Below are 10,819 nucleotides of genomic sequence, written 5' to 3'. Positions count from 1 at the left end.
AAACCTGAGTCTGAAGCCCCTCCCTCCACACCAATGGTACACCTTTTACTTAAAGGACTTGAGCATCTGCAGAGTTTGGTATCTCCAGGGAGTCCTGGAATACATCACATAGGTAGACACCCAGGGATGATAGTTTTATGATAAAGCTTGGGGGAGGGGGCTTGGCAGATTCCATGGCAGTCAAGGGTGACTGAGGTAGGGGACAAGCATGCCAGGAAGACAGAGCTTAGTGAGGAGTTTTATTAGAAAGGGCAAGGCAGGGGAGGAGGAAAGAAAAGAGTTACACACACACACACATACACACACAGAGAGAGATAGAGAGAGAGAGAGAGAGAGAGAGAGAGAGAGAGAGAGAGAGAGAGAGAGAGAGAGAGAGAGAGAAACAGGAAAAATCCTATTTACCTTAGGGAACAGCAGGAAAGAGAGAGGGAAAAAGTGTAAGTGGGCAGGGGTCTTTCTTTCTTTTTTTTTTTTTTTTGGTTTTTCGAGACAGGGTTTCTCTGTGGCTTTGGATGCTGTCCTGGAACTCACTTTGTAGACCAGGCTGGCCTCGAACTCACAGAGATCCGCCTGCCTCTGCCTCCCGAGTGCTGGGATTAAAGGCGTGCGCCACCACCGCCCGGCTGGGTCTTTCTTTCAAAGGGGTCTTTTGCACCGAGACTGACCAGGGTACTGTCTGAGTGCATCCTGCTAGGTGACAGGCGTAGGCTAGCATAATGCCTGAATTCTTACAGATAGTCTAGAAAAGTCATGGGTATTGGTTAAACTAGATACTTCATACCATGTGGCTACTAAAACTTAAGAGGAAACTTTTATATTTTTAAAGTGGGTATCCTAGGGGCTTGGAGATAGCCCAGTTGATCAAGTGATTTGCCACACAGTCATGATAATGCAGAGCCCACAAAACAAACAAACAAAAAACCCAGGAGTGGTAGCTCTCATGCACTTGTAACCCCAGTGTTCCTAGCTTCATCAGTGAGGCTGACCTCTGGTCTCAGGCACACATGTGCACCTTCCCCACCCATAACATGGACATCCTAAACAGTAGTGGGTTGTAGGCAAAGTTCTTTTGAATGTTTTGATGTTTTTCTTTTCTTTTTTTTTCTTCAGGCTTTCAAAAGCACAGTATTAAAGAGGACCAAAGAAAGTGCTTCTCACTGTCACCTGTTGAGGACTTCATTTTCAGTGTCTGTTCTGTGCCCAAATTCCAAACCCCCAAATCACCAAGAGACCCATTCCGATGCAAAAGCAAGAGTTATTTTATTGTTTAACCAGTTAACTGTCTTGGTTCCCTCTTCCATCCAACACAGTGGTTGCCGTGAGAAGCACCTGGAGGAGCTGAGAGGCAGGGGATTTATTGGGTAGAGCAAGGGGAGTGTGTGGAGTCTCAGGCTCAGTGGTGCACTTCCAGGCTTGGGCCATCTGTCCTTTGTTGATTGGTGAACTGGTTGCTATGGCCTATATGCCCTCCCAGGGCAGTTACTATGCTCTGCATGCCACTGTTATGTCACTTTTGACATAAAGCATGTCCAGAACCCATAAAGCATGCCCAGAGTCCGCCAGCTAACTTCTGATTGGCTCCTTGCCACATGGAGGGTATCTGACCTCCTAGTGACTAGGAGGTTGGGTAAGGTCAGGAAGCTCAGCACATTTTGATGAGTAAGAGGCCTACATCTTGCTGTATCTTTTCTTTAGCCTTTCATGGCTGCTAACGCAGGGGGCTGGGTGAGGGTCTGGTCCCATCAGACTGACACCTGAGACTGGGCTTTGCACTCATCAGGGCACCAACCACTTTCCATAGAGGATACACATTTCTACCATGAATTTCCCTCCATCCAGAAGCAGAGATTTGCCTGCAGGTGGTCTCTGGTCCTTGTGTCTATCCTGGAGTAGGTATCTCTTGGTTAGAAGGGAGGGCTGTGTGTTGCAGACCGTCTGTATTAGCCCCACGTTCCAGGGGCCATTTATCACAAACATGTTTTCAGGGCTGCAACTGGAACCAGCCAAACAACCCTGGGCCTGACCTTGAGTGGAGAAGTGTGGACAAGGGAAGGCTAACTATCCAACGTTAAAGACAAGACAGAGACACCTGGTCATATCAGGAGGGCAATCAGTTAATACTGAAGGCCATGGTTTATTGTTGCATCATCTTAAGTAATCATCCAAAGGTGGGGACAATGGCAGAAGACATCTATTACCATGTATAAAGGGCTGATAGCAAATATTTCCCTTAGTCCTAGAGACGCTCCTTTGCTGCAAGTATTTAAGCCCTCAGGTACCCCACACCAGCATGTCTCACTAGCCTTCAGGGTGGGTATAGACTGCCCTGGCCCAAGGCTATTGTTATTTATAATAGGAGCAATTCCCCATTGAGGCCAGGCCATCCAACAGCTATCAGCCAACATCTGAAAGACAATAGAAATTCTGGGCTCTCCAATACTCATGGTCAGGTAAAATATATTTCCTAAATATTATACGGGCCCTGACAGCTGTGCCCCTAGGAAGTTCTCTGGGCATGTGCTTTTCTGGGGAGCTTCAAAGGGCAGTAGAGTCCAAACTTCATGTGGGCCAAGGGAATTGGAATCTGTAGGCTCAGGTCTCAGAACCATTGCCCCAGGGCAGGGAGGAGCAGGCCTGGTCAGGCTTGGATTTAGCAAGGGATTTTCAGTGTCACCAGAAGGGCAATACACAGAGGTACACAATAGGTTTTCTGTATTTCGTTAGTAGGTTCCTCTGCCAACATAGTAAGCCAGACCAAGCCATATTGAAAAAGTAAAAGAACAGGTTTATTTGAGCAAAGCAACTCCCAGGTGAGTCCTCCAGTCCCAGAGATTGGGGCCAGAGAAGTCACACACCCGAACTGAAGCAGGGAACTTATATAGCCTTGCAGGTGAGGGGTGATGACATATCCACCACAAGCTGGGTTTGGCTCAAGGATGGTCAAAAACTCAGTACTTTGGGCAGGGACTTGGGCTGCTGCCAACTTCAGGGGAGGAGTTGCCATAGCCACCAAGAATGTGGAACTGGGTGTTTTTTGGTGCCTTTTTTTTGTTGTTGTTGTTGGAGATTCTCTGAGAGGACAGGGTTTGGCGAGAGAGGAATGGGGCTTTCCGGATCAAGCAGGAGTGAGCGGGAGGTCCAGGGAACACATATAGCTTGGATGGTGACGACAAGAGCCAACATTTATTGAGCACCTACTCCATGATCGGCAATCCTCCTGACCACCCTGAGAGGTAGTGTTACTAGTTCAAGCAGGAAGAAACAGGATTCTCCCAGAGTTGCAGGGGGAGGTAGTCAAGCTGGAATGCTGGTGGGAGTGTCTTTCATTTGGAATAGGAGGCAGCTCCCCCATGCAGAATGGCAGCTCTCCTGAGAAGTGGCTGCTACCTCTGACCACACAGTGCTGGAGGCCAATGGAGGTACAGCATGCCCTCCCTTCAGAGAGGGCTTGCTCATCAGCCCGTGTGGAGGAGCCAATGATGAGGAACCCAGGGCTGCTGGGGATGGATGGGAGGAGACTGGCCTTGGGGAATGCCTGTAAGCAAGGCGGCTTACAGATCAGGCAGAGGAAGGCACACATTGCCTAGGGCAGGGTCACCCGGGAGGCCTCCCCCAGGCGCCGGGCTAGCTGGCTGGCCTGCTGTACCAGCAGGTCAGTGGGGATGACAGACAGGTGCAAGGTGAGTAGCTCATAGCACCGGACAGGTTCTGAGGGGCGGCTCTTGCTGTAGTAGCGCAGGAGCTTCCTGCAGGAGATAGGACAGGACTCAGGCAAGGCCAGCCTCAAAATGCCCAACCCACAGTTCTCACAGAATGACCTAGGCTGTGACATTACCTATTGCTCCTAAGCTCTAGCTCAGCCTAGGGACAAAGTCCCACTCTTGGGCTCTCTAACCTTGAACAGTGGTGTTTTAACTAACTCGCGCATACCTGTGTGTGTGTGTGTGTGTGTGTGTGTGTGTGTGTGTGTGTGTGTGTGTGTGAGTAGTAGTAGTAGTAGTAGTAGTAGTAGTAGTAGTGGTAGTGGTAGTAGTAGTAGTAGTAGTAGTAATCGTCTGGGGCCCCTACTAAGGTCTTCCCACGCAGCTAGGACTGGGCCAGCAGCAGGACTGTAGGGACCTGAGTGTGCCTCTGGGGGCTTCATCTATCCATATGGGGTCCCCTGCCCCACGCCCAGGCCTCTCTTATCAAGGTGGCTGCTCACTCTTGGAAAGGCCTCTGGGACTTTGAGCCCTCACCACCAGGGCCTGGAACACATGGGACTCTAGGGTGACTTTGAGCCCTCACCACCAGGGCCTGGGGCTCATGGGACTCTAGGGTGAGCCAGCATCACCTGTAGTAGTCGCCTCCCAGCACTCCAATGGGGACTGAGTCATCTGAGAGGACAGGCACCTCGATCATCTGCAGTTTGTAGCCCTGTGGGAGGACGAAGACAGTCTTAGGACAGGAGGGAGCAGAGGGTGGACTTGAGAGAGATGGGTGAGGTAGAGCCTGGCAGGGCCCGGCTGTGTGCCCCATGCTGTGAGTGTGCCTATCTGTGTGTGCCCTATCTGTGTGTGCCCCATCTGTGTGTGCCCTATCTGTGTGTGCCCCATGTGTGTGTGCCCTATGTGTGTGTGCCCTATGTGTGTGTGCCCCATCTGTGTGTGCCCCATCTGTGTGTGCCCCATCTGTGTGTGCCCTATGCTGTATGTATCCTGTGTGTATCCCATGCTGTGTGTGCCCTATGTGTGTGCCCTATGTGTGTGTGCCCTATGTGTGTGTGCCCTGTGTGTGTGCCCCATGCTGTGTGTGCCCCATGTGTGTGTGCCCTATGTGTGTGTGCCCTATGTGTGTGTGCCCTATGTGTGTGTGCCCTATCTGTGTGTGTCCTATCTGTGTGTGCCCTATCTGTGTGTGCCCTATCTGTGTGTGTCCTATCTGTGTGTGTCCCATCTGTGTGCCCTATCTGTGTGCCCTATGTGTGTGTGCCCCATCTGTGTGTGCCCTATCTGTGTGTGTCCTATCTGTGTGTGTCCCATCTGTGTGCCCTATCTGTGTGCCCTATGTGTGTGTGCCCCATGCTGTGTGCCCCATGTGTGTGTGCCCCATGCTGGGGACAGCGTCTGTACCTCATTTTACCATGCTGTCTTGCCTGGGAGGTAGATGCAGCCACCATCACCTTATACACATAGGAGTGTGGTCCCATGTTCAACTCTGACTGCACTTGGAAGTTTTTGCTACCAACAAGTGGACCTGGGTTACTGGGGAGTTCAGAAAGGCCCAGGGAGAGTGACAGGGTGTGTAGGCGGGTGGGAGGAGGTCCTGTTGGGGTGTTGAGAAGCTAAGGATTCTCAAAAGACCCCCAGTCTCTGCTTTGAAAGAAATGGGACTTTTCAGGGCAGGACTAGGTGGGAGAGAGACAGAAGATCTGTAAAGATGTGCACTCTGCCTATAGAGTCTCCCAGAGAGGCTAAGATGAGGACTGTCCCATCAGAAGATGTCTCAGCAGTGTTCAGAGACCCTTGTGAGTCTTGTCACAGTCAGTGATAAAACTTGGTCTCCCAGGACTCCACTGTACCCCCTGCCCAGTGGGGGTCACTCTAGACACTAAATATTGTCCCTAGAAGCTTTACCACTTGGAGGGCACTTAGGAAGGGCTTAAGGGTCAGGGCAGCTAACTTTGGGTTCTAGCTCCATTTGAGTTTTGTGGACCTAGCCATGGTGTTTATCTCCAAGACAGCAGCATGTCCCCATCTGTAAAATGGGTCAATAAAACCTATCCCAACCATTCCCCCAGGCTGTGAGGAAGAGATGAAGAAACTACATCGCACTGTAGTAAGGCTGAGTGAGTGGGGAGAGGAGAGCAAGAGGCAGGAAGGGTAGCAGAGCAGGACGAGAGACCCTGAGGGGAGAGGAGTGATCCTTAGACATCAGGCAGTAAGGGAGAGGGAAGCAGTCTGGAGGACAGCAATAGAAAGGGGATGGGGAAGAGAGAGCAGAGGCTTCCAATGACCTCATGGCACTGAGGTGGCAGTAAGCTCTACAGTGCTGCACAGGCCAGTTAGAGACCTGGGCCCTGCTGGAGGCCACCCTTGGGCAGGATGGCCAATTGCTTTGAACCTGGGTCTTCCCCCATAGTGGGGTCGTGGTGTAGCCTTCCTTGTACACACAGGTGACAGAACTGAGGCGGTACAGCTGAAGACACTACCAGGGCGAGAGCCTCCTCTGAACAGGGAGAGCCTGCCGCCGGCTCACATCTACCTGGATGGTGCTGTGCTTACCTGCTGTTCACCAGGGACAAGAGGAGATGAGAAAGACAGATGAAACAGCGGAGAAGAAAGCTCTCCAAGGGTCTGGAGCAGTGGACAGCTCTCAGGACCGTCCTGCCCAGAGACCGGGCAAACCCACCATGTCATTCTCGAACCACAGAAAGTAGGAGCAGCGGAAGTCCCCTTCCTGGAACAGCAGTGTGGTGCAGCCCTTCTGCAGGTACCTGCGTGCCAGCCGCACCAGAGCCCAGACCTGGGGAGGAGAACACTGCTTAGCCTCACTCTCATGGCCAAGGCCTCCTTACAGAAAACCAAAGCACAGAGCCGAGGAGCTCCTGGGAGCCCAGGTGTCTCAGAGGCAGGACGCTGTCTGGGCTCAGAGTAGTGGGAGCAAACCATTACAGGAAGCTCCCCCACCGGCTGCCTTGGGGATAAAATACATGTGGAAGTGTTTCATGCAACTTTACCATACACATGACCCAGAAAACAGACAAAACCTGCAGGGCTGGGAGGAAATGGCACTGGCCCTGTGCCAGAGGCACTGGGAAGCACATGCAGGTGTAGAGTGAACCCTGAGTTGTGGCATCCTCTCCATCAGGGGGCAGGCCTGAAGGTAGGCTCACTATAGGGTGGCCCCGAGGAACTTCCTCCTTCAGGCCCCTCCCTGGGAATGCTCTGCCTAAGGCAGGTATCAACACCTAGGTTGCACAAGAGCAGCCTGAGGGAGGGTCTTGTCTACTAGGCTTGCCCGCTTCACGCCAGGGCCGGGAAACGGCCCACTCCTTCAAAAGCCTCAGTGGAAGGGATGTGGGATTTACTTCGTACTTGACCATAATGTACTATCTAATTAAATCTGCAACAGACACAGGAGCCAGCTACAAGCTCCAGGAAGTCAGCCTGACAACACAAATAGATAACTTTAATAACGTCCCTTCCCATCTGACTCCGCACCGGCATTTCTAGGGATCCATACTGAGGACATCCAGGGATGAGGGCTTAGGCGCATGCACAGGTGTGCCCACAAATCATTTAAAACAGTGACAGTCTGGAGACAATCTAAAGGTTCACTCAGTGGGGAATGGCTTTGTGAATTATGCTACATGTGCATAATGGGCCGTCATGGGGCTGCCAGAGATGAGGCATGTAAAGAGTTAACAGCAGGATGAGCTGCACCTGACATAATGCGAAGTGAGAATGTGTTACACAGCCCATGCATGCAGAGGGAGCAGCCTCGGGATGAACCTTAACAAAGGCAACGGGCAATGAAGAACGATGGGCTAGAGCCCCCACCCCTCTGAGCGGGGATGGGCTAGAGCCCCCACCCCTCTGAGCGGGGATGGGCTAGAGCCCCCACCCCTCTGAGCGGGATGTGGAGCCAACGGGTGGTAGGCAAGGAAGACTGCTGGGCTGTGCAGAGCATGCTTGGTTCCTACTCGGCCCCAGCACTGCGAGTTCACTTGTGCTTCGTGGCCTGCACCTGTCACGCTAAGATTACGTGGTAAACAGTATCTTCTCCATAACAGATATTTGAATTAAAAAGGAACTGAAATGTCACTAAACCGTGACAACGCCACACAGACAGCAAGGACATAGCTGGCTTTCCAACACCGGCCCTCCACCGTCTCGCTTATTTTACCTATCGTGATACACTTGATGTGGGTGAAATAAAAACACAGCATTTTAGAAGCGGCAGAGGTGTCTCTCTTCCTCAAAAGGAAAGCTACCAGTCTGTCATGAAGAGGAGTCAGTTAAGAGAAGAACAGAGGAAGGCGCTCCTGTAGCAGGGATCACCCGGTTTTACACTTGGTCGTTTGTGGGTGTAGCCCAGGAGCAGAGTGCTGGCTTAGTACACGAGTCCTTGGGTTCCATACCTAGCATGATAAGATTGATCAAATTCTGTGTGGGATATTTGTTCACTGTGTGGAAGTGTGCTGCTGTGATTGGTGTAATAAAAAGACGAACAGCCAATAGCTAGGCAGGATTTCTGTGAAGAGAAAAGGGAGAGGAGGAGGGACCAAGGCACAGGAGAGAAGCCAGGAGATGGGGAGATGGGAGGTGGAAGATGGAAGAGAGGTAGTGCTGTGTGCTAGAACGTAGATTAACATAAATGGGTTCATTTAAGTTATAACAGCTGGTTAGGAACAAGCCTAAGCTATAGGCTGAGCCTTCATAATTAGTAAGAAGTTTCCGTGTCACTATTTGGGAGCTGGTTGGCGGGACAGAGAAAGACTCATTATAAAACTCTGATGCCCACATTGGTTGACGTCCTTTCCAGTTCAGCCAACTCAAAATAATCGCTTATGCTGGGCGCTGGCCTTGCTCTAGCACCGTGGATGCCAGGCACACCAAAGTACACCAGGAATGGCTGACACAGGCACTGAGGCCCTCCGGGTCTGGAGGATCAGCTGCCGAGCCTAGGAGCTCATGGCAAATGTAACCAGGCAGACAGGCAAAGGGGGCCAAGCATAGCAGTGCTATGCTGGAAGCAGTTAGAGCCTCAGAGACCAGCATGGCCTATTTCTCCTGGGTTGGGAGTCAGGCCTCAGTGTATCCTACCCTGACAAGCAGCAAGGAGCAGTTACCTTGGCTTTGACGAAGGCGGCCAGGGGCCCCTTGCCCAACTCGGAAGACATCTTTTCACTGCTGCTGAGAGAAGGGGCCACCATCTGCCCAGTTGTACGGTCCACATAGATGAAGTGGACCAGGCCTGGGAAGTCCTCCAGGTAGGTGAAGGCTTGAGCTAAGGGGTTTAAAAGCCACTGACAGTGGGGACAGCGGGGGTGCCTCTGCCTTGGTCATGGGGTTCCAGGTGAGTTTTTGGGGACCAGGCTGCTTCTCTACACAAGTTTCTGCCTCCACTAAAGCCCAGAGATCTCATTTTCTCTCAGCCTCCCTCCCCATCTAGTCTTAAGATCCTTGGCATCTGCATATTTAATATAATCTGCACTCTACGGAAAGGAAGATGGCATGTTCACAGCTGGTCATTCCAGGAACAACACACAGCTTGAGGCTGGTGTGTGAACAGAGCCACTTGGCTGACGAATGAGCCTGGCTGACTGCCTGCCCCTCAACGTGATCTTGTCACGTCTGAGAGGGGAGCAGACTCCCATGGAAGGGCAGTGACTTGTGGATAAGGGACCTTGTGGCTTCCTGCTAAAGACAAAAATTCCAGACACTGAGCCCAGAAACGTGGGAGATTTTAAACAAGAAAAGCTGCCTCAACCTCCCTGAAAACCAGCATAAATATAACTAGGTGTGTGTCTTGGAAACAGGGGTATACATCTACGGTGACTTCCCAGCGCTTTTACTGCTGCTGCACTGTGATCATGCATGGAGGTCTCAAAGCAAGCAGAGTATCCTGGCCCTCATGGAATAGGATTGCCGTTCTGCTGGGTAGGAAACGTGGACATAACCCTCCCTGAAGACTTCTAAGACAACGCTGGAGCAGCGGATCCTGAGATTTCAGCCCTGGGCTTTTGCTATGGATGGCTGCATGGGACAGCAAGGCAGGAGAACACACGTCTAGCTTCCCCTGGGGCTTTGTGCCATGGAGACCCCAGGCTTCCTTGGGTTAGTTGAGTCAGGCAGAGGATATGACACCATGGTGACGTTCCTCCGGCTCTTCACCAACAGGAAATCCTTCCAGTCCAGCAGTCGCTCCCTAGAGAGGGAAGAAACTGAAGGTAGGCTACTGTGGAGAGCCCTGCCCACTCCCTGCTCCCTTACTTACTTCATGAGTTTCTGGGCTTGGTCCTGCAGATGCTGGGGCAGGTGTGGGCCTCCCCTGCTGGGTGCAGTGGCCAGGAAGCTGAGCCGGTAGATGGTGCACAGTTGTCGCTTCAGCTTTCCACAGGCCTGGAGTAGCCTGGGCAGTGGCACCGAGGGTAAGATACACAGAGTCTCTGGCCACATACCCTTACTGCACTGGGAAGCGGCTGGCTGGCTTTCCCTAGTGGTGTTTTTTTTTGTTTTTTGTTTTTTGTTTTTTGTTTTTTGTTTTTTGCCACATAGCATCTCCTGCTAATACTTGGGAGTGTGACTTGCCTTAAGTGGCACCATCTGGGGACAGCCCAGGCCTCAGTGCTTAGTGTTAGGCTCTCATGTCCCTGGCCTTCATTCCCCTCCAACCTCCCATGGTCTAGCCCCAGCTCTCCGGGACTCCCTTTCTACAATTCCCCGATCTTCTATCCCCCAGGACCTGGGGAGACTCTGCAGCATCTTCCTCTGAACAAACCCCCTTTACCCCAGGTGTGGCTACTCACTCCCAGGATGATCCTGCTTCACTTCTAGAAAAGGCCTTGGTCTTAAACTCCAGCCAGGAGCTCTGTAAAGAAGGGTAACAGGTCTGTTCCAGGCCATGCTCTGCAGGTAGGTCCAAGGGAGACCCCATCTACCTCCTGATGCTCTAGGTACACCTGCCTTCCTGCCACCAAATCTGGCCTTCCTGGCAGTCACTTAGGAGGGCATGATGTAAAGCACAATTTCTATGGGCTATGAAAGTCACGTGGCCTCAAGAGGCACAGATGTGAACCCATCAGAGGAACTAGGTAAGTTCCTCAAAAGAACAC

The 10,819-nt window shown here is 51.8% G+C and overlaps 1 protein-coding gene across 7 annotated transcripts in view; it reads right to left on the bottom strand.

The window, feature by feature from the left end:
- Positions 1-2,764: 2,764 nt before the first annotated feature.
- The window catches only part of Hps1 (HPS1 biogenesis of lysosomal organelles complex 3 subunit 1), a 29,832-nt gene continuing 21,777 nt past the window's right edge, over positions 2,765-10,819 (bottom strand). For 5 of the 7 annotated variants that reach the window (XM_013115195.3, XM_013115192.3, XM_040744258.1 and 2 more), the window contains 7 exons: positions 10,514-10,575; positions 9,982-10,116; positions 9,847-9,912; positions 8,834-8,978; positions 6,391-6,504; positions 4,334-4,416; positions 2,765-3,746 (listed from right to left, as the gene is read on the bottom strand). In XM_013115195.3, the coding sequence (XP_012970649.2) occupies positions 3,584-3,746; positions 4,334-4,416; positions 6,391-6,504; positions 8,834-8,978; positions 9,847-9,912; positions 9,982-10,116; positions 10,514-10,575 (768 nt within the window). In that variant the 3' untranslated portion in view covers positions 2,765-3,583. Of the gene's footprint in view, positions 3,747-4,333; positions 4,417-6,263; positions 6,505-8,833; positions 8,979-9,812; positions 9,929-9,981; positions 10,117-10,513; positions 10,576-10,819 lie in introns of those variants that run through there. The other 2 variants (XR_005876781.1, XM_040744269.1) reach the window with 2 other exon arrangements.

This window comes from Mesocricetus auratus, unplaced genomic scaffold, assembly GCF_017639785.1.
Source record: "Mesocricetus auratus isolate SY011 unplaced genomic scaffold, BCM_Maur_2.0 Super-Scaffold_4256, whole genome shotgun sequence".
Lineage (NCBI taxonomy): Eukaryota > Metazoa > Chordata > Mammalia > Rodentia > Cricetidae > Mesocricetus > Mesocricetus auratus.
Note: the sequence above shows the minus strand (reverse complement) of the source record. Positions and strands in the feature narration are given on the sequence as shown.